At 42.6% G+C, this 25,829-nt stretch overlaps 1 protein-coding gene across 4 annotated transcripts in view; it reads left to right on the forward strand.

Annotated features, from left to right (window-relative positions):
- The window catches only part of phip (pleckstrin homology domain interacting protein), a 309,793-nt gene that overhangs the window by 173,237 nt on the left and 110,727 nt on the right, over nt 1–25,829 (forward strand). For all 4 annotated transcript variants that reach the window (XR_010972495.1, XR_010972494.1, XM_068026790.1 and 1 more), the window contains exons 14-16: nt 7,447–7,600; nt 12,873–13,007; nt 23,527–23,655. Coding sequence is in view for 2 of the 4 variants with exons in the window: in XM_068026790.1 (XP_067882891.1) it covers nt 7,447–7,600; nt 12,873–13,007; nt 23,527–23,655 (418 nt within the window). In the remaining 2 variants the exon portion in view is untranslated. The remainder of the gene's footprint in view (nt 1–7,446; nt 7,601–12,872; nt 13,008–23,526; nt 23,656–25,829) is intronic.

The following is a 25,829-nucleotide window of genomic DNA, read 5'->3' on the forward strand; positions in this document are numbered from 1 at the left end:
CTGATGCCAAATATTCTCCGGAGGCAGCGAAGATGGAATGAATTGAGACGTCGCTCTTGGCTGACATACGTTGTCCAGGCCTCGCTGCCGTAGAGCAAAGTACTGAGGACATAGGCTTGATACACTTGGACTTTTGTGTTCCGTGTCAGTGCGCCATTTTCCCACACTCTCTTGGCCAGTCTGGACATAGCAGTGGAAGCCTTTCCCATGCGCTTGTTGATTTCTGCATCGAGAGACAGGTTACTGGTGATAGTTGAGCCGAGGTAGGTGAACTCTTGAACCACTTCCAGAACGTGGTCACCGATATTGATGGATGGAGCATTTCTGACGTCCTGTCCCATGATGTTCGTTTTCTTGAGGCTGATGGTTAGGCCAAATTCGTTGCAGGCAGCCGCAAACCTGTCGATGAGACTCTGCAGACACTCTTCAGTGTGAGATGTTAATGCAGCATCGTCAGCAAAGAGGAGCTCCCTGATGGGGACTTTCCGTACTTTGGTCTTCGCTCTTAGACAGGCAAGGTTGAACAACCTGCCACCTGATCTTGTGTGGAGGAAAATTCCTTCTTCTGAAGACTTGAACGCATGTGAGAGCAGCAGGGAGAAGAAAATCCCAAACAGTGTGTGTGCGAGAACACAGCCCTGTTTCACGCCACTCAGGATAGGAAAGGGGTCTGATGAGGTGCCGCGACGCTGAATTGTACTTTTCATATTGTCATGGAATGAGGTGATGATACTTAGTAGCTTTGGTGGACATCCGATCTTTTCTAGTAGTCTGAAGAGACCATGTCTGCTGAAGAGGTCAAAGGCTTTGGTGAGATCGATGAAAGCAACGTAGAGGGGCATCTGTTATTCGCGGCATTTCTCCTGTAGCTGGCGAAGGGAGAACAGCATGTCAATGGTGGGTCTCTCTGCTCGAAAGCCACACTGTGCCTCAGGATAGACATGCTCGGCCAGCTTCTGGAGCCCGTTTAAAGCGACTCGAGCGAAGACTTGCCCCACTATACTGAGCAGGGAGATTCCACGGTAGTTGTTGCAGTCACCACGGTCACCTTTGTTTTTATAGAGGGTGATGATATTGGCATCGCGCATGTCCTGTGGTACTGCTCCCTCGTCCCAGCACAGGCAAAGCAGTTCGTAGAGTGCTGAGAGTATAGCAGGCTTAGCACTCTTGATTATTTCAGGGGTAATGCCGTCCTTCCCAGGGGCTTTTACGCTGGATAGAGAATCAATGGCATCACTGAGTTCCGATTTTGTTGGCTGTACGTCCAGCTCATCCATGACTGGCAGAGGCTGGGCTGCATTGAGGGCAGTCTCGGTGACAACATTTTCCCTGGAGTACAGTTCTAGATAGTGCTCAACCCAGCGGTCCATTTGCTTGCGTTGCTCAGTGATTGTGTCCCCTGATTTAGATTTGAGGGGGGCGATCTTCTTAATGGTTGGCCCAAAAGCTCTCTTAATGCCATCATACATTCCTCTGATGTTTCCTGTGTCTGAGGCAAGCTGAATATGACTGCATAGGTGTTGCCAGTAGTCATTTGCGCAGCACCTGGCTGTTCTTTGTGCAGTGCTTCTGGCTGTTTTAAGTGCTATGGACGTTAACTCGCTGGGGGCTTTCTTGTAGTTCAACAGTGCAGTGCGCTTAGCGGCTATGACAGGTTCCAGCCCTTCAAAGTGAGATTGAAACCAGTCTGCATTCCGCTTCACGGGTTTGCCATAGGTGGTCATAGATGGCGTCTCTGATGTGGACCCACTTGGTCTCTGCATCCCCTGTGGGAGTGTTTTGAAGGGCTTTTTCAAGTGAATTTAAAAGTTTTTGTAACAGCTGTGGATAAGAAATTTTGCTCGTGTTGATGCGTGGGTGGCCCTTCTGCTTGGAGTGATGCAGCTTCTTTGGTTTGAGTCTAACCTTGCTGCACACCAGGGAGTGGTCGGTGTCGCAGTCCGCACTGTGGAAGCTGCCTGTGATTTGAACACTGTTTATAGAGGCTCGCCTTGTGACGATGAGGTCCAGCTGGTGCCAACGACGTGATCTTGGGTGCCTGCAAGAAACCTGGTGACAGGGTTTAGTGTGAAAGAACGAGTTGGTGATGCAGAGGTTATGATAGGTACACAACTCCAGCAGTCTCTGTCCATTCTCATTCATCCTTCCAATGCCATATTCCCCAAGGCAGGAGGGCCATGAGTCATGGTCGGCCCCAACCCTGGCATTAAAGTCCCCCAGCAGGAACAGATGTTCGGTATTGGGGATGCTACTAATGATATTATGGAGTTCTTCGTAGAACTGGTCTTTATCTTCAGGTGGGGAGCAGAGTGTTGGAGCATAGATGTTGAGTAGATGTACTGGACCAGAGGCGGTGAGCAGTCGGATGGACAGTACGCGTTCCGAGCCATTTGAAGGTGGCTCTATCATGCTGAGCAAAGAGTTTCTGATGGTGAAGCCCACTCCATGCTGTCTTGGTTCTTCAGGATCCCTACCCTGCCAGAAGAAGGTGTAGTCTTGCTCTGCTAGAGATCCGCTCGCAGGGATGCGTGTCTCTTGAAGTGCTGCAATGTCCACATTGAGTCTACTGAGCTCGTTGTTAATGATGGTGGTCTTCCGAGAATCGTTGATTCGTGTAAGGTCTTCCGACAGGCCAGGACACATAGTTCTGACATTCCAGCTTGCAAAACTGGAGGGTGGCGCAGTGGTTAGCACCGCAGCCTCACAGCTCCAGGGACCCGGGTTCGATTCCGGGTACTGCCTGTGTGGAGTTTGCAAGTTCTCCCTGTGTCTGCGTGGGTTTTCTCCGGGTGCTCCGGTTTCCTCCCACAAGCCAAAAGACTTGCAGGTTGATAGGTAAATTGGCCATTATAAATTGTCACTAGTATAGGTAGGAGGTAGGGAAATATAGGGACAGGTGGGGATGTTTGGTAGGAATATGGGATTAGTGTAGGATTAGTCTAAATGGGTGGTTGATGTTCGGCACAGACTCGGTGGGCCGAAGGGCCTGTTTCAGTGCTGTATCTCTAATCTAATCTAATCTAAAACGAAGGGCTGGTACCTTCTTTCCTTTTTTCGTGCTGTTTGGTGCAGTGTTGCAGTCCACTTTTCAGGCAATGACCCTGAGCTCCAAGCACCCATTGAAGGAGGTGGACTGTGGCTGGACAGAACCTTATTGAAAGGGGCTGCCCGGTTTGAGGTGGGCAGTAGCTGTCCAATGAGTTGCGATGACCTCTCCCACCGACAAAGGCAATCTGTGGCACCCAATCTCTACACCAGTTGAGCTGGACTTATAACCCGTAACTGCTGCCTTCTGTGTTATTTCGGTCGCTGTGAGGCGACTATGGAGTGACCTCTCCATGGCGCATGCCTGGGCGAATGTATGGAGGCTGTGAGTTGCCCAAGCGCCAAAACCCCCCTCTCGGCCTTTCTGGTGGAGTCCAAAGGAGTGCAGAGCACGACGTTTGGCACTGGTATGGCTGCAGGAACTGCCGGAAACATGCCAAAGGTGACACATGACCGTCTACGGGGTTCCGCTCCGGATTTTCTGTTAGGGTTTACTCCCTTAGCCTTGGACTATAGGAACATTAGGAACAGGAATAGGCCATTTAGCCCCTTGCACTTGCTCTGTCATTCAATCCGATTATGGCTGATCTGCACCGCAACTCCATTTTCCTACGCTTACTACATATCCTTTGATACCCTTACCTAACAAAAATCTATGATGTTCAGTCAACATCTTATGTTTCCCAAAACATTTTATTGCACAAAGTTACATACTAAAATGTTTTTGGTTAATCTGCAATGATTTAATTGTTCAGAAACATTATTATTGCACATTTATGGTTAATATAGTTTAAAACATTTTCTTTCAGTATCTGATTTTTCCCCATATGTATGTTCATTTCTTTGGTTGGAAGAGGAGGAAGATGCAGTACATTATCTCCACAATATGCAGGCGTTATCATTTGTTGTTTGACATCTCAGATGGGACGTAGTTGTGATTCATCCCTGTTTTCTGTCCCTCCCTGAAATTATTGAACTTAGTTGAGTGGAAATTAGGTGGGGATAATAAGTTTAATCTAAAATTTTACGTCTGGACTTATAGTTATGAGTTCTGTGCTTTAGTATTCCAGTTGTTGTGCTGAAACTTGCTTATCCAAAAAAGTATGTTTTCATTGTTGGGTTAACATTTGAAGTTGAGAATTTTCCCCTCTACATTAATTCTAAGATTATCAAATGAGGCTGCTCACTTTATTTGATTCCTAGGTCACACAGAGCTGTACCATTAATTGTATATTGTGTTTGTCTATTTAAAGATCATCCTGGAATGCAAAGGTAACACCCACTTCTCTTTGCCATAAACTGTCTTTTTAAACCACCTTTTGTGCCTCCTGCACCCTCACCTTCAGTAATAAGCACAAGGAGCTCATGGACTTTTGCCACAAAGATCGAGACCATTTGTTCAGCTACCCCTGCTGCTTTCCTCCCTTCTCCTAGCCCACCAGGCTAAACTTCCCCTAGTGTTTCCCGCTGCCCTAGCGCTGAACTCACATCTTTCTCTAGATTCTATTCCAGTTGCTCGCCATTTCAACACACCACCCTGCCGTCGTGTCCATATTTCTGTCCTTGGCCTGCTGCAGTGTTCCAGTGAACATCAACGCAAGTTCGAGAAACAACACCTCATCTTTCAATTCGGCACTGGACAGCCTTGCAGACTCAACATTGAGTTCAACAATTTCAGAGCATGACTGGCCTTTTTAAATATTTTTCTTTTTTCAAACCATGTGCCTGGTTTTCATGTGTTGCTTTTGGCTCGAGCTGCTCATTACTCTGCCATTAACACTGTGTCTGGACTAATGCTTTGTCTTTCATCACAATCATTAACACGCACTTTGCATTTGTCTCATGACATCTTTGTTATTTATTCTCTCCTGCCCTCTGCCCTATCACACATCTTCCCTTTTGTCCTCTTCCTCACCAGCCCCCCCCTTCACTTGCTTAAAACCTATTACATTTCTAACCATTGCCAGTTTTAATGAAAGGTCACAGACCTGAAATGCTAACTCTGTTTCTCTCTGCACAGATGCTGCCAGACCTGCTGAGTATTTCCAGCATTTTCTGTTTTTATTTCCTGTCTTTCCACCTCTCTCTCATCCTTTAAGATACTCCGTAAAACCTACTTCTTCTGTTCTAATATCTTCCCCTGTACCTCAGTGTTAGATTTCGATAACGCTGTTGTGAAGTGCCTTGGAATATTTTGCAATGTCAGAGGTGCTATATAAATGCAAGCTACTAATGCTGATAATGAGTCAAAGAATGCAGGAATAATTACACTGTTGCATTTCTACTTTGTAATCGCCCAAAAGTGATCATTCAACTTCGGAGTTGGGTTCCAGCCTGATTCTGGAAGGCACAGGTGTGAGATGGACATGCCATAAACTGAAATGGAACTTAATTAAATATCTTGTGAAAGCAGATGCTGCTGCACTTTTTATGCATTTAAAGTTTACTGGCTGAAGGGGAACCCTGTGCATACATGTGCAAAGTTCTTTCCTGGCCAATAGAAGTCAGATTCACACCCAGATAATATAAATAAAGTATAAAATATGCTGCTCACAATGTGGTCTCCTCTACATTGGGGAGACCAAGCGCAGACTGGGTGACAGCTTTGCAGAACACCTCCGCTCAGTCTGAAAGCCTCACCCCGAGCTTCCGGTTGCTTGCCATTTCAACACACACCCCTGCTCTCATGCCCACATCTCTGTCCTGGGATTGCTGCAGTGTTCCAGTGAACATCAACGCAAGCTCAAGGAACAGCACCTCATTTACCAATTAGGCACACTACAGCCTGCTGGACTGAACATTGAGTTCAATAATTTCAGAGCATGACGGGGCCCCCTTTTTTATTTTTATTTTTAGTTATTTTTTCATTTTTCTTTTTTATGTGTTTATTTTATTTTAGTTTGTTTCTACTGTGCTTACCCACTGTTTTTTTCATGTTTGTGCTTGTTCAGTTTTCTGTCCATTAACACCCTCTCTGTACTAATGCTTTGTCTTTCACCACACCATTAGCATACTGTTTGCCTTTGCTTCATGACCTTCTGGTCAGTTATTCTCTGTGACCTTGTTCTATCAACACCTCTTTTGTTATCTCTTGCCCCGCTTTACTTGCTTAAAATCTTTTACGTTTCTAATATTTGCCTGTTCTGATGAAGGGTCACTGACCTGAAACGTTAACTCTGCTTCTCTCTCCACAGCTGCTGCCAGACCTGCTGAGTATTTCCAGCATTTCTTGTTTGTGTTTCAGATTTCCAGCATCTGCAGTATTTTGCTTTTATATTAGGCTCACTGGGAATGGATACTGTGGCAGCTTAACAGGCTCTAGAGGCCCTTATGATATGTGAGGGAGGGGGAGAGAGAAAGAACCTTTGACATGATTGTCTGAACAGATATTGCCCATTTATGCAGCACAGTGGTATATCAGTGGTAACACATTCGCGTGCTGTAAAGTGTATTTTGATAGGTACTATAGGCTGCCCGTGCACCATCTTATTAAATTCCACTGTGTTTTTTATATGAATGGTGATATACCATTGGTACGATTAATTGGTGGTGTATAAAAATACAGGTTAATTGATTGATTGTTTATAAGATTAGATATATCTTGCTACACTTCCAAAGTACTGTACACTAAACCTTTATTTGATTTCTGAGGATAGCTTTACATATGCTTGCTATACGTTTAGCTAACATATGTGCATATGTTACGCTTTAGTCACTTAGAAATGAGAATGAAATGATTGAATTATTACTATTCAATTGTCAAGTGTTGGAGTCAAATTAAAGCTAATTGCAAGGAGTGTAGACAAACTTTTTCCCCTGTCCTGAATTAGGAGTGCTACAGATAGACACTAATCTGAATTTTACTGGGGAAGGTAAAGAATGAGAGAGTGATGTTGAAAGTGCAGTAAGGATCTATTTGAGAGATGTGGCATATTTAACAATTTACAAGAGTATCAGCTTATCTCAGTTGGTAGCACACTTGCCATTGGGTTAGTAGGTTGTGGGTTGGTGACGCATGCCAAGGGTTTGAGCTCATAATCAAAACTGATATTCCAGTGCTGTATTGAGGGAATGATGAATTGTTAAGAGGTGCCCTTCTTTGGTTCTGTCTGTTTATTTTAGTGGTTCACGACCACTTGCAATAATTTGGAGAACAAGAAGTTTTCTTATTATCAATGCCACCAAAAACAGATAAATTAGTTAGATATCATTGATAGTTGTTATTTCTTGCTAACATTCAGTGGAGCTCAGAGAACTTTATCATATGTGATGCACTTTGAGACATTTCTGAGAGACTTGATAAGGATCTGTATAAATGCTAACTTTAAATTTTGACAAGATTAATTTCCTTTTGACTTTTAGAAAGAACGTTGCTAACCCAAAACATTTTTGTTCTTAAAGGTATAATCCACAAGGATTAGAAGATAAAGTGAACAAACTGAAAGTAACCATGGTGGCATGGGATCGTCACGACAACACTGTTATTACAGCAGTCAATAACCTTACTTTGAAGGTTTGGAATTCTTGCACTGGTCAGCTCATACATGTTCTGATGGTAAGAAGCTACATTATTGATTTTGAGTAACCTAATCTAGGATATCATCAGAATTTTTCAGTTAGTGTTAATGATAGTGTCTTCCTCTCCATGATGTGGAGCAACCCATTTTGTTGTGTAGGGACAGCATTTCTTTTTGTTTAAACCAATTTTTCTCCACCTTTCTGCCTTCCTTTACTGAGGCTGCTGGCTTCTTCTGACATTAGAATGTGAAATGGGAACAGGAGTAGGTCATTCAGCCCTTTGAGCCTGATCCACCATTCAGTGAGATCGTGGCTGATCTTCTACTTCAACACCATTTTCCTGCTCTATCCCCATTACCCTTGATGCTTTTAATATGTAGAAATCTATCGATCTCAGTCTTGAACATGCTGAACGACTGATCCTCCACTGCCCTCTGGGGCAGAGAATACCAAAGATTCACCACCCTCTGAATGAAGAAATTCCTCCTCATTTCAGTCCTAAATGACACTCTTTGGAATCTTTTCAAGGTTGTTGCTCTTCATGTTTGTGCAGAGTGGGCTGGTTTTTCATTCTGGGGTTGGAACCCCGATGTTGGGTGCATTTCCAGGTCCCAACCCCGCATCAAGGTGGCACTTGATGGCTGACGTGATTTTTAAGGAGAAGGCCAATTAGTGGCCAGGGTGCAAGCTTGCCATTCAATTAGCGGCAGGCAACCAGCGAGGTGGGTGTGATTTAAAAGTGAATCAGCAGCCATTATTGTGGTTGCCAGTTTAGAGGGAAATGGAAGGAGGAGTCATAGAGTCAATTACGGCATAAAAGGAGGCCATTCGGCCCATCGAATCCATGCCAGCTCTCCGTGAGCAATCCCGTCAGCCCCACTCCCCTGCTCGACCTTCTTTAGCCCTTTAGTTTTATTTCCTTCAAATGTCTATCCAATTTCCTTTTGAAATCATTATTTGTCTCCGCTTCCACCACCCTTGTGGGCAGCGAGTTCCAGGTCATTACCACTCACTGCGTAAAAAAAAGTTCTTCCTCACATTCCCACTGCATCTCTTGCCCAAAACCTTTAATCTGTGTCCCCTAGTCCTTGGACCATTAGTTAATGGGAACATTTTCTTTGTCGAACTTAGCTAAGCCTGTCATAATCTTATACACCTTTATCAAATCTTCCCTCAATCAAACCCCAGCTTTTCCAACCTAAACTTGTAACTAAAATCGCTGGAACCATTCTGCTAAATATTTTCTGCACACTCATGAGGATTCTCACACCCTTTCTAAAGTGTGGTGACCAGAACTGGACACAATACTCTAAATGGGGCCTTATCAGAGCTTTATAAAGGTTCAGTATAACTTCCCTGTTTTTGTACTCTGTGCCTGTATTTATGAAGCCCAAGATCCCATATGCTTTACTAACCAGTCTCTCAATATGTCCTGCCAACTTCAAAGATTGATGCACATGCACCCCAGGTCTGTCTGTTCCTGCACACTCTTTAGAACTGTGCTATTAAATCTATATTGCCTCTCTCTATTCCTGCTGCCAAAATGTATCACCTCACACTTGTCTGAATTAAATTCCATCTGCCATTTGTTTGCCCATTCTATTAGCCTATCTATGTCCTGTTGCAGACAGTTTGTATCATCCTCACTGTTTGCCACTCCTACAAGTTTGGTATCATTGGAGGAGAACTGAAAGACAGGCTCCCGTTCTAGGGAAGCCCCTAGATTTAGTGATGCCTCCCTTGAAGTCCTTTTGGAGGCTATGACATCATGTTGTGCCATTCTATTCATGGAGAGCGGCAGGTGAAGGCCAGCCGGTAGACGCTGGCTGGTGCCAGCACACTGGATGGCGGCATGAAATTTTGCACTCACCCACCTCCATACTCACCCCTATATAGGGGTGAAAATTGTTCCCCTTAGTTCAGCAGCACACCATGCATTTAAGAAGCCCCCTTTTTAAAAAAAAATTTCTAACATTGCTACAAAAGCGTGTTATTTATGATAGTCATTATTAATAATGTTCTTGCTTCATCTAAAATACACACAGAAGTTTATCCACAGCTGAAATAGACAAATTGGACTTAAAGTTCCTGACTTACTTATTTTCCCTTTTTTCAATCGCGTGTAACATTTGCCACACTCCAGTCCTTTAGCTCAGTTCCTTTTTCTAAGGGTTTTTCGTGGGAGTCAGTTGCCAGTGTTCGCCAGAGCTGGCGGGCAGCCATAAAGGCGGGGCTAAAGTGTGACGAGTCGAAGAGACTTAGCAGTTGGCAGGAAAAAAGACAGAAGTGCAAGGGGAGAGCCAACTGTGTAACAGCCCCGACAAACAAATTGTTCTGCAGCACCTGTGGAAGAGCCTGTCACTCTAGAATTGGCCTTTATAGCCACTCCAGGCGCTGCTCCACAAACCACTGACCACCTCCAGGCGCTTTCCCATTGTCTCTCGAGATAAGGACGCCAAAGAGAAGAGAGAGAAGAAGAGAGTTTTCAATATAGTGTCCTTTTGATTATTTGTCTCTAATAGTTGCTCATTTATGACCACTTTTGATATTCCAACGGCTTGTTTTCATTTTCTGTAAATGCACCACTGCCATTCTCACACTCTGAAGTACAGGATGACCCCCTTCATCTCCCAGTGGTCCCATCACTGTTTTTTTGCTATCCTTTTATTCCTTACGTACTTAGCTTTTTCTTTTTTCATCTCAATTTTTTCATACTTCCTCAGCCATCCTAAACTCTCTTTCTATTCCTATTATGATCACCATAATTTTTTGCAGATTTGGTCATTCTTACTTAACTTTAACTTGATGTCAGATGAATAGTCTTAAAGAATAGCGATAGTGATGAAGTCAGTGGTGGAATTGGATGGGTTAAGTTGGATGCCCTCAGCATATATATAAGAACTAGGAGCAAGAGTAGCCAGTTCAGCCCCTCGAGCCTGCTCTGCCATTCAATGCGATCATGGCTAATCTCATCTCAGCCTCAACTCCACTTTTCTTCCCGTTCTCCATAACCCTTCAACCCATTACTAATTAAAAATCTGTCTATCTCCTCCTTAAATTTACTCAATGTCCCGGCATCCACCGCACTCAGGAGTAGTGAATTCCACAGACTCACGACCCTTTGAGAGAAGTAATTTCTCTTCATCTCTGTTTTAAATCTGCTACCCCCTATCCTAAAACTATGACCTCTCGTTATGGAAGCTGACTCCATACCTATGAATAATGTCTCTGAGGGGCACTATTTAAATAAAGAAAAGAAGGAGGGCAAGGAATAAATCTTAAAATGGGCCATGTGCAGAGGTGACAGGGGAAGCCATTGTTGAAGATGTGCACATAGGGTAGGTACGAATAGCAAGTATGGACAGCTTGCCTGGAGATGAACCATGGGGAAATATTGGAGAAGGATGGAAAGGTTAAACGTGTTGTACACTGCAGGAAGGTTGATGGTGACTGGAACGCTTAAGGCATTATGATTGCAGTCAAAGAAGACATCATTGCTGACTTTGACAAAGGCTATCTTGAAGGAGCTTTGGGAGAAGTGAGCATGCTGCTGGTTAGTCACAGCAGTTTTGAGGAGCTTAAGGAGGGAGGGAGATTAGGGGCTGAATTTTCTGGGATCCCTAGGGATGGGAACGGAAGTGGGGCAGGGGGAGATGGGGCCATAAAATTGTGTCTGAAGGCGGAGGGGTGCGGAGTGCCCGACGCCTTCCAATTTAGTCCAGGACGGGGAAGGCCAAGAATGGCCTTCCTGCCCAGACCAATTAATGGCCAGTTAAGGGCCTCCACCTCAAGTTGATTGAAGGCAGAGAGGCCCGCCACCAGGTAGAACCTGGCAGCCTCCCAGCGGGGTCGGGTAGACCTTCCTTTGGGGCAATCCAGGGATTTTGGAGGGATTCCCCAGCGGTGATTGCCACCCTGCCCCCCCCCCCCCAAAAACGGGAGATACCACCCATCCCCACCCTATCTCTGGGGCCTGCCTAAATGGCCCCAGCGACCTCGACCCCACTCACCTCTCTTGGGGTCTTTTCCAGTCTTTGGCTCCCAGTGGTGCTGCTGGCCTTCTGATTGGCCAACAGCTCTGGAGGTGGGAGCTCATCCCTTAAAGTGATGGAGTCCCTGACGGCAGACAGTTAATTGCCTGCTTGCCGTTAAATAGCAACTGAGGTCTCCCTCCACCTTCTGCACCCCCCCAAGCCCTGCCGCCAGACCAAAGTTCAGCCCTAGATATCAGATGATAGTTGGAGAGAATGGAGGAACTGAGGATAGGTTTTCTCAGGATGGGTATGATAGCAGTTTTTAGGGTGAGAGAAACCTTGCCTGCACTATACAAGGTGTTTTCTGATATTGGCTATGACTGAGATAAGGAAACATAGGCAAAATACTGTGGATGCTGGAAATCTAAAATAAAAACAGAAAATGATGGAAATACTCAGCAGGTCACAGAGCATCTATGGCCTGAAACATTATCTCCCTTTCTCTCTCCACAAACGCAGTCTGAACTGCTGAGCATTTGCACCATTTTCTGTTGAGCTGGGAGTAGTTGTTATGTAGTCAGGATTTGGGTGGGAAAGGCATCGGAAGAGAAGCATTGTGAACCATATGAAGGGAAGTAGCCTGGTGTGAGACTATTCTGTTCATTCACGGAATGTGGATGTCACTGGTAAGGCGAGCATTTATTGCCCATTCTTAAATCCTCTTGACGAGGTGGTGGCGAGCTGCTGCCTTGTAATAAATTGAGTGGCTGCTAGGCCAATTCAGAGAGGGTAGTTCAGAGTCAGTAACATTGGTGTAGGTCTGAGACACATATAGACCGGACCAGGTAAAAATGGCAGACTTCCTTCTCGAAAGGACATTGGTGAATGAGATGGCTTTTTACAACAACTGGTAGTTTCATGGTCACCATTTCTGAGACTAGCTTTGTATTCCTGATTTTATTTCATGAATTGAATTTAAATTCCCCAGCTGCCATGGTGGAATTTTAACTCATGTCTCCAGATCATTAGTTCAGGCCTCTGGATTGCTAGTAGGGATGGGCAACAAATGTTGTCTTTGCTAGTGATGCCCACATCCTAAGAAAGTACAGTAACATAATCACAACGCTACCCCCTTTTGAAATTGCAAAGAGATGGAGTTAGTGCTCGGGTGCGGGGGGAAAGGAGGATCAAACAGTGACGGACCTAATAGTCTGCCTGTACCTTGACCAGGAAATTTTTAAAAAATTATTTGTGACTTTTATTTTAAAAAGGGCAGGATAATGACTGTCTTTGCCTGTATTACTGGTTATTAATAATTCAACATTGTTATTGCAGGGACATGAAGACGAAGTGTTTGTACTTGAACCACATCCCTTTGATCCCAGGGTCCTCTTCTCTGCAGGGCATGATGGCAATGTGATAGTTTGGGACATAGTGAGAGGAGTGAAAATTCGATCATATTTCAATATGGTACAAATATTTATGTTTTCTAAAGTGTACAGATAGGATTTAAAAATGAATTTAATCTATTTCCCATTGTTAATTATTACTGGTATTGTTTGTTACAATTATTTATTTTCATGTGATAGAAATGCAAGTTCCTTTGAATATTCCAATGGTTTGGTACTTTGTCACCTTTCTGGCATTATTACAGATACCTTGTTTAGGTGCCTTTTTAATTGTACATCGTGAATACCATGAAATACATCAGCATACCAAAACATCTTTTACACTACAGCCCTGGTGAAACTATCACTGGAAAGCATGTAATAGTGTGGTTATTTTGCTGTCAGAAAATGCAGGCATTCAATTTACAGGTACTGCGCATTATGCACATAGCACAACATAAGCGTGCATTTTTAAAAAAAGCTTTCCTTTCCTCCATATGGTCTCTGTTTTTCTGAAGATTGTCGCTTCAGTGATTCTGTGGATACTGCAGGCCTCCTAAGTGGTAATTGTATTTTTCATGTATGTGCCTAAACAGTGAGGGCTGCAGGCACTATGATTGTACAAGAGCATAACCACAGAGCCTGACCTGGTTCTCCCATAATATCTACACAGATGTATTTTCAAGTAATGATTTGATTTGTGAATAATACCAACTGAATAATTTTCTAACGGAGAGCCATTCTGTTCTCTGACCACCTCAGGAACTATAATCATTTGAATTTTATTTTTAGAGTGGTCTTGTGATAAGATTTTGAGAGGGTATCCTTAAAGACAAACTGAAATTCAGTTTCTTCAATCTGGAGTGATGTTTTCAAGCATATTGTAATTATGATTATATAAAGTCTTCAGTGCCTCTCCAACTTTAACTTTTGTTACGACCAGGTGAGAAAGGGTCTAGGGTCCCCTCTCAGCCTTCACCTGGTCTTAGCATAACAGGGTTTAATTTTAAACACACCGTTTTTTTAGCTCCCCCTTAGTGAATCCTTGTTCACTGACTTCCAATTATGAGGCAAAGTAGCTAGCCAAACAGGTTTTCTTGGGTTTAAAGAGAAAAGGTTGAACTTTATTTAAACATGAACTTAAACTCTAATTCGGTTAACGCATACGGATACATGACATGCCCACGCTAGCATGCATACGCGATACATACATGCAGATAGAGACAGAAAAGAGCCGAAGAAAAATAAAGTGAAAAGGTTTGAGGCAATCTCCGAAGAGGGTTTTTGTTACGGTTTTTCGAGCTCGCTGTAGAGTCCTTGATTGTAGGTAGATCTTGCTCTTTGTTGAGGCCCAGTATTCTTCTTAAACCTTGTTCGCTGTAGGTGATCTTTATCTCTCGGGGTTCATATGTCTTCAGTGGATTTGGAGTTCCATGAGGAAGAGATGGGAACAGACAAGAGAGGCTGTGGCGAGCCAGCCAGGAGAGGTCTTTTCAGTCCGGGAGCAAACAGACACTCTGAGTTTAAATTGTACAATTCAGAAAGCCCCAGGTTGCCAACCAGGCTAGTCACGTGACCAACTGGACTGACCACGTCTGTTTGTGGATTTGTCCATCCCAGCAGTCATCCTGAAATTTGAGCTCCCTCATCTTCAATGTCTGGTGCTCAAAGTCCATTGTGGGTTAAATTGGATAAGGGAGGTGACCCCTTTGTCTCCACAACCACTGTCTGTTAATATGCAAATGTCTTTCCAGCCAAGGGCCTGATGATTTTTTTTTTAAACAAGTCCTTTCTTCACTTCAGCACCATCAGTTTTCAAATCAATGCTCATATGACAAAATTAATATGCCTCATTCTTGGCAGGTGGATGGGTCTGTATGACACTTCACCGAAATAAAAATAAAAGTTCACTATTGTAGTGCAAGTATTTAAGGAAATGGAGACCCCTTGTAGCCAAGAATGCACTGCAACATTGGTGCTTGATTTGTTCAGATTGTGGGAGAGCAAGGTTTAAAATGGTACCCTGCATTTATCCTGGAGAAATTGACCTCTTCATTCCTGTGATTGAGTCATAGACTCACCATAACCTGCCAGCTTATGGATGCAGCTGTCCTGCAGTTGGGTCTAAACAATGTAAAAGCACTTGAAGCTTTTTTGCATAAGAGTCCCATGTCATTATTTCTGGTGATTCCTACCTAACCTGGAAGGAACATCATGTGTTCCCCCACCACCAGCATTGGAAATTGAACCCCAGTGTTGCCTTACAATTATGATTCTTCTAAATGCATCCGTGGGGAGCCCATAATCTTCAGAAAGTCTCAGCCTTGACTTTATCGGACACCGTAGTGAATCTCAAAGTCACTGTTACAGATACCAAGTTCCAGTCCAGCTTGGGTTTAGTGTCACTGCTAAAAAATAACATGTCCTTTAGATCAAGCTGTAAAATCATGGGTAAAGCCTACTGTATACCTCTACCAACAGTAACCTGTTGTCACCTCCAGACTCCTTACTCCAACCTCCCATTCTCTATCCTGTCTAAATTTCAGTTAATCTAAACCTTTGCTGCCTTTATCCTCTACCACACCAATTCCAACTCACCCATCACCGCTATCCTCACTGATCCATACTGACTTACAATGCCACAAATTTAAAATCCTACAGTGGCTTCTCCCTCCCTATTGTAACCTTCTGTGGCATGACCCCTCCCCCACCCAATTCACGATCCCTTTCTTAAAACACCCGCTTGGGTCAACCATGGCTCAGTGGGTAGTACTCTCGCCTCTAAGTCGCAAGGTTCTGGGTTCAAGTCCCACTCCAGGGCTTGAGCACAAAAATCAAAGCTGACACTCCAGTGTCAGAAGTGCCAACTTCTGGCCTGAGATGCTAACCTGAGGCCCTTTCTCCTGCTTGGATGGATGTAAAAGATCCCATGGCACTATTTTGAAGAAGAGCAGGGTGGTTATCCCTGGTATTCTGCCCAATATTTATCCATCAATCAACATCTCAGAAACAAATTATCACATTGCTGTTTGTGGGTGTTCGCTATGTGCCCACTCAACCAAACCATTGTTATCATTCTGGAGTCTATGGCTATCCTTTTCACTATCAACTACACAGCCAATTTCTGTGTCATCAGCAAATTTCCCAATCATGCCTCCCACATTTAAGTCCAAATCATTAATATATACCACAAACTGCAAGGGACCCAGCACTGAGCCCTGTGGAATGCCACTGGAAACAGCTTTCCGTTTGCAAAAACATCCGTTGATTACTACCCTTTGTTTCCTGTCCCTGAGCCAATTCTGGGTCCAACTCGCTACATTCCCCTGTATCCCATGGGCTTTCATTTTACTGGCCAGTCTGCCATGCGGGACTTTGTCAAATACCTTACTAAATTCCATGTAGATGACATCCACTGCAATACCCTCATCAATCATCCTTGTTGCTTCCTCAAAAAACTCAATTAAATTAGTAAGAAATGACCTTCCCCTAACAAATCCATGCTGACTATTCCTGATTAATCCGTGACTTTCTAAGCGGCAGTTTATCCTGTCCCTCAGAATTGATTCTAACAATTTACCCACCACCGAAGGCAGACTGACTGGCCTATAATTATTTGGCCTATCCCTCGCACCCTTTTTAAACAATGGTACAATGTTCGCAGACCTCCAGTCGTCTGGTGTCTCACCTGTATGTAGTGGGGATTTGAAGATGATCCTCAGTGCATCTGCTATTTCCTCCCTGGCTTCCTTTAACTTCTCCTTCAAGTACTGCTGTCATTGTAGTGATGCTGTTCTGACAATGATGTTAGGAGGCAATTCCAGGGTACTGACCCAGCAGTCATGAAGGAACAGTGAAATATACCCAAGAGAAGTTGGAAGTGATTGCATTCCCAAAACATTGCTGCTCTTGTCCTTGTTGATGGTAGATGTGGCAGGGGAGGGAGGTGCTATTAAAGAAAATGTGGTGGATGGGATTGATACCGAGTCCAGTGGCGGGGTGCTGAATAAGAAAACTGGTCTGTCCTGGATGGTGTTGAGTTTCTTGATTGTTATTGGGGCTGAACCCATCTGGGCAGATAGCGAATATTCCATCACACACCTGACTCAAAACTTGTAGGTGGGAAATTGGCTTTAGGTTGTCAGGAAGTGAGCCACTTGTCACAAAGTACCCAGCCACTACCATGCTGATTTAACCATTCATCCTACTCTTGAATACATAACTTGGAACTCAATTTTGTTTTTATAGAAAATGTCTGAGGTTTGTTCTATGTAATAACTTCCCATCTTTCCTATCAAACTGCCTGGTGGAGTTTTCAGATAACAATATTATAAAATCACATAGAATATTACAAGGGTCCTTGTTAATGGGAATTAATTGTTAAATATTTTGTGGTTTATTTTTGCAGTTGAGAAAGTTGAAACCTGATTTTATTATTTCTGTTTTGTGATCCCACTCACTATTTTGAATTCATATTATAGAGTCATGACAGTACATAAAGAGGCCATTCGGCCCATCGAGCCCATGCTGGCTCTCTAGAGCAATCCAGTCAGTCCCACTCCCCATTCTATACCCATTGCCCTGCAAGTTTATTTCCCTCAAGTGCCCATCCAATTTCCTATTGAAATTATCGATTGTCTCTGCTTCTACTATCCTCGTGAGCAGTGAGTTCCAGGTCATTACCACTTTCTGCGTAAAGAAGTTCTTCCTCTCATCCCTCCCTGCATCTCTTGCCCAAAACCTTAAATTGGTCTTCCTTAGTCCTTGTACAATCAGCTAATGGGAATACCTTTTCTTTGTCTACCTTGTCTAAATCTGTCATAATGTTGTACACCTCGATCAAATCTCCCCTCAATCTCCTTTGCTCCAAGCTTCTCCAACCTAACCTTGTAGCTAAAATCCCTTATCCCTGGAACCATTCTGGTAAATGTCCTCTGCACCCTCTTAAGGACCCTCCAATCCTTCCTGAAGTGTGGTGACCAGAACTGGGTGCAAACGTTCAGCATAACCTCCCTGCTTTTGTACTTAATATCTCTAAGAAGCCCAATATCCCATATGTTTTGCTAATTATTCACTCAATATGTCCTGCCACCTTCAAAGATCTATGTACATGAACTCCCCAGGTCCCTTTGTCCCTGTGCACTCTTTAAAACTATGCCATTTATTCTATATTGCCCCTTCTGCCAGAATGCATCACCTCACACTTTTCTGTATTAAATTCCATGTGCCACTTGTCTGCCTATTCTGCTGGCCTATCTTTGTCCTGTTGCAGTTGATTGGTATCTTACTCATTGTCTGCCATACCTCCAAGTTTGATATCATTGACAAATTTTGAAATTTTACTCTGTATTCCAATATCCAAGTCGAAAATAGCGACATTTTGTCGAAGCTTTTCATCTTGCGCTCAACAGGACAATTTGCAAGAATACCAATGTAAGGGAAGCAACAACTTCATAATGTATGAAAAGAGAATGCTGATTGGTTGGCAAGTGGACTCTGATTGATAGTTGTGTAGCCATGTGTATGGCCTGTACCTTGCCCATTGTGAACAATGTAAAGGACATGTTGTTTGATACGATCCACCAGTCTTTGGGACGTTTGGCCTATATACCTAGCATCACACTGGCATTGAAATTCATGCATCACATTTGTGTGATAGGCTAGACATCCTTTTGGCTTGACGACAGCATCCTGTTAGTGGTGAACATCACACGTGTTGCTACTGTATTAGTAGCAGTGTAAAACAGCTAGCTTTACCTGTTGCTCAAATTTTTGGGATACATTACCCTTCCAGGGTTATCTGAGGTAGACTGGGCACTTTTCAGGCCCGTTCATAAGTTTGCATGATGTACAGCGAGAAATGACCTGAGCAGGGTAGCTATTGTCATGCAGGATGCCTTTTATTTGCCCTATTTCAGCATCAAGCTTGTATGATGAGCAAATGGCTCAGGCCCCATTGATGAGATTGCTGATAAAGCCAATCTTATAGCATGTGGAACTGTAAGAAACCCACTTGTGTATTGACCAGTGAAGGTAGGCTTGCAGTAGACTGTGGCAGAGAACCTCTTAGCAGATTTCTCAACTAGTACGTTAAGGAAAGGGAGCTCATTTGACTGTTCCATTTCAAAGGTGAATTTGAGCACAGGATGGAACCCATTAAGACGTGTAAGGAAATTATTACATGCAGCTGTGGATTCAAATATAGCAAACGTATCATCTGCATATCGGAAATATGCAAGAGGTTGGAGGTTAGGTGTCATTCCCTCGAAGACACGTTTTGCATGGAACCCGACAAGGATGTTTGCGAGAGCTGGGCCTAGAGGGTATCCCTTGGCAACACCATCTATTTGGGCATACATGGCGTCGTTAAAACTGAACTCAACTGTGCACATTGCCAAGGGGTTCTCTACCATGGTCTACTGCAAACCTACCTTCACTGGTGAATGCACACGTTGGGATTCTTACAGTTCCACACGCTATAAGATTGGCCTTATTGGCACCTCGTAAACAGGGCCCGAGCCATTTGCTCACCATGCAAGTTTTATGCTGAAATTGGCAGAATCAAAGGCATCCTGCATGACACTACCCTGATCAGGTCATTTCTCGCTGTATATCATGCAAACTTATGAATGGGCCTAAAGCCGTCATTTTCAGCCCTGAAAAGTGCCCAGTCTACCTCAGATTACCTTGAAAGGGTAATGTATCTCAAACATTTGAGCAACAGGTGAAGCTATGCCGTAGCAATGCATGTGGTGTTCACCACATAACAAGATTCTGCCGTCAAGCCAAAATGACGTTCTGCCTGCCACACAAATGAGTAACGTGATATATGAATTTCAATACCAGTGTGATGCTAGGTATATAGGCGGTACGTCCCAGAGACTGGCGGATCGTATCAAACAACATGTTCCTTCCGCTGTTCGCAACGGGCAAGGTACAGGCCGTATGCCGCCAGCCCGTAATTGCAAAACTCAAAACGCAGTGTCCAACATTAGATGTGATTCCGCGATTGGACAACATTTGCTAAATAATCCTCGATGTGCTAAGAATTACACTGACAACCAATTTAAGATTGTCAGTAGGGCTCACAGTGTGGAGCATTTGCACGTACTGGAAGCTACATATATTAATACAGAGGGCCCTGTTCTTTGCAGACAGAAAGAACATGTACACACATTGCGCCTGTTTCAGCTAAGCAAAATAAGTGACAGCGATTTGCTTGTTCATTCCTGAAGTCAATGCTTGACCAATCAGTCAAGGTGCCTGGTTTAAATTTCAAACAAAGCTTGGTAGTTAACTGTTAGTTACCATAAACTGGTGCATTCTCCATTGCAAAGTGTCTACCAGTCAGAGTCCACTTGCCAACCAATCAGCAATCTCTTCTCATACAGTCTAAATTTGCATCCCTTGATGATCTTGCAAATTGTCCTGATGCGTGCAAGACGAAAAATTTCAACAAAATATCTCTATTTTCAGCAATGCTCAAGTTCTGTACTACCAAGCAACTATTAATATCCAAGTCATTTTTTTATACATCAAAAAAAGCAGTGGTCCGAGCACTGAATCTTGGGGGACACCAATGTCTACCGTCCTCCCGTCTGAAAAACAGTCATTTACCATGACTCGTCGTTTTCTGTCCTTAAGCCAAGTTTTTTTTATCCAAGCTGACACTAGCCCACGTATTCCATGAGCCTCAATTTTGTTAACCAGCCTTTTATGTGATATTTTGTCAAACGCTTTCTTAACATCCATATAGACAGCATCAATTTCTTTCATTCAGCAAAAAATTCTATTAGATTACTCAAACACGATCTGCCTATTACAAATCTGTGCTAGCTCTCCTTAACTAACTCAAACCTCTTCAAGTGCCTGTTGATGTTTTTTCGCCTGATTATTGTTTCTGATCCCTTACCCACCACTGATATTAAACTGACAAGCCTGTAGTTATTAGAAATATTGAATCTTGAATAAGGGTGTCACATTTGCCACTCTTCAATTCTTTGGCACCTCCCCCATATCCAGGGAAGATTGGAAAATTATGGCAAGCCCTTCCACTATCCCTACTCCCATTTCCTTTAGCAACCTGGGATGCAGGCCATCCGGACCAGGTGATTTATCCACCCTAAGCATAGTCAGCCTTTCCAGTACATTCAATCAGCTCTTACCCCATCTATTACCTCAACCATCTTCGCGTCCACTGACATTTTGTCAGCATCCTCTTCCTTAGTAAACACTGATACAAAGTACTCATTAAGCATTCCTGTGCCTCTGAGCATATATCACCCTCTTTGTCCCTAATAGGCTCCATCCCAGCTCTTACAACCTGCTTATTATTTCCATGCCGGTAGAAGATTTTTGGGTTCCTTTTTATGTTAACTGCCATTCTATTGTCATGTTCTCTGTTTTCCAATCTTTTCCTCTTTCTTCCCCTTTCAACTTATTGTATTTGTCCTGGTTCTCACTTGAAGAATTCATCTAACATGCATCATATACCCTCTTTTTTTGTTTCATCATAATCTCTATCCCTCTCGTCATCAATGGAGCCCTGGCTTTGGCTCACCTACCTTTTGACTTTGTTGGAATGTACCTAATCTGTAGCTGAAACATCTCCTCCTTAAAGATCATCCATTGCTCCATTACAGTTTTTCCTGTCAATCTTTGGTTTCATTTTACCCTGGCGATAATCTCCTATCACATTGAAGTTAGCCCTCTTCCAATTTAGAAATTCTACTTTAGATTGTTGCTTGCTGTTTTCCATTACTAAACTAAAGTTTATGATACAATGATCATTCTTACCCAAATGTTCCCCCATAAATGCTTCGTACACTTAGCCCACCTCATTCCCCAGCACCAGATCCAACAATGCCTTCTTCCCAGTTAGATCGAGAACATACTGATGAAGGAAGTTCTCCTGAACACATCTCAGAAATTCCTCCACCTCGTTAGTCCCAATCAACATTTGGGTATAGTCCATGCAGATCTCTGTGATTTCCCTGCAGATTTTCTCCTCTATCCCTCCCTTTCACTATTTGGAGGCCTATAGAATACCCTCAGTAGCATGATTGTACCCTTTTTGCTTCTCAGCTCTAACCAAATGGATTCTGTGTTTGTCCCCTCAAGAACATCCTCCCTTTCCAACACTACAGTATCTTCCCTAGTTAGTACTGCCACCCACCTTCCTTTCTCCTTTCTGAACATTTTGTATCCTTGAATATTAAGTGCCCAGTCCTCACCATTTTTAAGCCACATTTCTGTTATTGCCACTACGTCACATTCGCACACAGCTATTTGTGCTTGTAGCTCACTGACCTTATTCACCACTCTTTTTGCATTTACATGCATACATTGAAAACTTGCCTTCTTGTTCCTCGCAGTCCTTCTTAGTCTGCTCTTATTTAATATGGTATTACTCCCTTCTCTAGTGCTATCCAACGCTCACTCCTTTATGTACCTTATTCCTCGTTTCTTCTATATGCTGGTGTCCATACCCCTGCCAATTCAGTTTAAACCCTCCCCAACCACACTAATGAGCCTCCCCACAAGGACATTTTTCTCAGTCATGTTGAGGTGCAACCTGCCCCTTTTGAATAGGTGCCTCCCGTCCCAGAACTGATCCCACTGTCCCAAGAATCTGAAACCCTCCCTCCTGCACCATGCGTCAAGCTACGCATTGATCCTCCCTATCTTCCTGTTCCTACTGTCACTATGGGGAATAATCCAGAGATTACTACTTTTGATGTCCTGCTTTTTAACTTCTGACTGTAGGATATCAATACCTGTTCTATGTTGATATGAGGATAAAAGATCAAGCAGTTATGAAAATAGATTGTTTATAAAGCTAATTTTATTAGGGGAAAATGATGCTTCAGTTTAGTTTTGTTAATTTGTAACCAGTTGAATAATCCAGAACTCTATATGCTTGGCTCTATAAATGACTGCCACATCTAGAGTGTGTAGCACTGAAACTGCCATCTCCTTCCTCCCTCCAAATAATCACTACAAATGTAAATGTGCATGCTGTTGTCAGCACATTTACTTGGGAATTGTGAGATCTTAGTTCTATTTAAAGCACTCAAGTCACATGGGGATGAAGAGTGTAATTCATGCAGCTGAAAAACTGTATGTAGTGTTCTGGCTGTTCTCAACGGGTAGCCTTGGGCATGAGTTCAATAATTGTTTTGTGCTTTAACCAACGCAATAAAAATGCCTAGTTTTTTTACATGTAAAAAACAGAATAATCTCTCTTCCATTGCTGCTGACGTTTTTTTGTCTTCAATCACTAACTTCTCTTGGACTAATTGTGGTTTAATTTCTGTGGTGAGTGTGGCTACAGAATGTTTTTAACCCTTAGGGGATATAGTACAGTTGTTTAATTCTAATTTTTAAAATCTTCAATACCAGAAAGCAATAATTTTGGTGTGTTAGATGCATATACCAACAATAAAATCAGCGATACTATTCTTTGGTAATCATCCTAAAATTTAAGCCTAAACTGCTTGTTACAAAACATATATTTTTTGTAATGCAACATATACAACTGCTTTAGTTGTGTGTTTCCCTCCTTGTTATTTTTACATGCTATGTATGTCTTTATGTTTCAGATTGAGGGTCAGGGACATGGAGCAGTGTTTGACTGCAAATGCTCCCCTGATGGGCAGCATTTTGCATGTACTGACTCCCATGGGCATCTTCTCATCTTTGGCTTTGGCTCAAGTAGTAAATATGACAAGGTATGAAGTAGAAAAAAAACATAATTTATCTTTTTTTTTCTGTTTGTGCTGGTTTTTCTAATTCTTTGAAATTCCAGTAATGCAGATGCATTCAGATTATGCTGTCATTTGAACTTCTCATTTTTAAATGTTTAATTCTCCTTTGCTGCTAACCTTACATGAGGGTAGGACAGTGGAGATCAGAAGAAGCCAGTGCCAAGTTATGCATACTTGTGCTTGTTGTATAGTCTGTCTTTCCCTGAAAGGTGCATTTATCAGTGAGAAATTAGCTAACATTTTTTGAAAAAAAGAAATTAATGAGTCAGTATTTTTGATATAGAAGCCACTTTTTTCCTCAGCGTACAAAATTAAAGAATTTAGAAAAAAATTAAACTATCGTTGTAATCCATGAGACTATTACGAGTCAACCACCTAATTTGGGACTGGAGTTGCAGGTAGGTGTTGTAGGGTTCTTTCCTTGAAGGACATTAATTGGATTTTTACAACAATCTAGCAGATTTCAAGCTAATTTTCTAGTGCTTCTCCACAAATTACTAGATTTATTGAGTTCATTTTTACAGGTTGTCATGTTGGGCTTTGAACTCATCACCCCAGGTCTGGTACCATCACCAGCATCTAAAGAAATTGATTTTTTTATTCCATGAGAAAAGAAGATTGGGAAGAGACATAATTCAAGTCTTTAAAATGATGAATTAATGGATCATATAGATGAGAGAAGGCTTTTTGGCTTCAGATTGTTGCTGCATAGAGGATATAGATTCAATATGATGAAGCCTCATCCCTGGCTAAAGATTCTTGGGAATGTATTTTCTCACAGTTATATGTAGAATTAACTTATATCAGAGTTGGTGCTAATTCACTGAATTAAAAAAAAAATGTTGAATGGTTATCTAGCAGGAAGTAGGTTAAAGGTTACAGAGATCCATCTATGCCTAAGTGATGAAATAGTTATGGAACATTTCTGGTCTATGTTTAATAACTGGCAAGGAGGACAGTTTGTTGTTTTACCTGGTATAAAGCGCCCTCCTCAGGAATTTTGGGTTGTGTTACATGGAGGTCTTGGCCATGTCTGGTACATTGGAGGGAGTGGATTTGATGGTGTTTTTCCATGCCACTGTTTCTTGCTTTATCACATATTATTTTTAAAAACTGTTATTAATTCATTTTGCTTCTTCTGGTTGCATAAATCTGGGTTTTATACGTGTGCTCTGTTTCTCTCTTTATTTTGAAAAAGTGAGCAAAATGATGTAGGGTATTGTTGTTTTGACCTTAGTTGGGCAGTTTTAGTGTTATTTGACAGCACAGCATGACTGCTTTATTACATCTGAGGTAATCAACATATTTTAGTGTTGAGAGAACATTATCACCACAAACCTGGCCCACAAATTGTAGATATGCCAACCAGGTAAAAATGTAGCCTTTTAAAAAAAAAAAACTTTATTTTCAGTGTTTTATTGGTATAATCAAAATAAACACCAACTTTAAAACTTTTCCATGCAGTTGCCAGGAGGAAGAGTGCTTATTGGCTTTTATTGGTTTAAACCTAAAACGCATGATAGATTGTTGGGAACTGCTACATAACATGCAGTTTTATATAAAGAACAACTTAATATGCTACATTAATGACTGTTGATGAGCAATTGTTTGTCAAGACTGGACAGCGTCTTTAAATGATTTTTGATGATGATGGCCTGGCTTTTGAGATCAGTGGCGAAGTGATCGTGCTTGCCGTTGAACTTGAAGATAGCTGCCCACAAAGATCAAGCGATGTCTGTGGTGTTGATTTCCCTTTTCCCGACTTTAATTTCCTTCCGGCGTCAGCTCTTGGGGATTTCCAACATCCAGCAACAGTGATTTCATCAAGCATACTGAGCAGCCAGTCACATTGAGGAATTCTCACAGGTAGCCAGCCAGGGAGCAAGAACACTGATTATCCTTCACTCTAATCGTTTTACAGAGAACGAAATAAAGATTGGGACAAAGACATGGGATTAAGGTAGAAGATGAAATATAATCATACTTTAGAAATGAACTATTATTTTAAATATCTGTGGAATTATTTTTAGTGGAGAAATTTGACATTCCACAAATATAATATTTTTTCAGGGCCAGAGTGGTTCAGTAGTAATTATGGCCTGAATTTTGCCTATCCCCGCGGGTCCGTGGTCCTGGAG

The sequence above is a fragment of the Heterodontus francisci genome, chromosome 3, assembly GCF_036365525.1.
Source record: "Heterodontus francisci isolate sHetFra1 chromosome 3, sHetFra1.hap1, whole genome shotgun sequence".
In the NCBI taxonomy this organism is placed as follows: Eukaryota; Metazoa; Chordata; class Chondrichthyes; order Heterodontiformes; family Heterodontidae; genus Heterodontus; species Heterodontus francisci.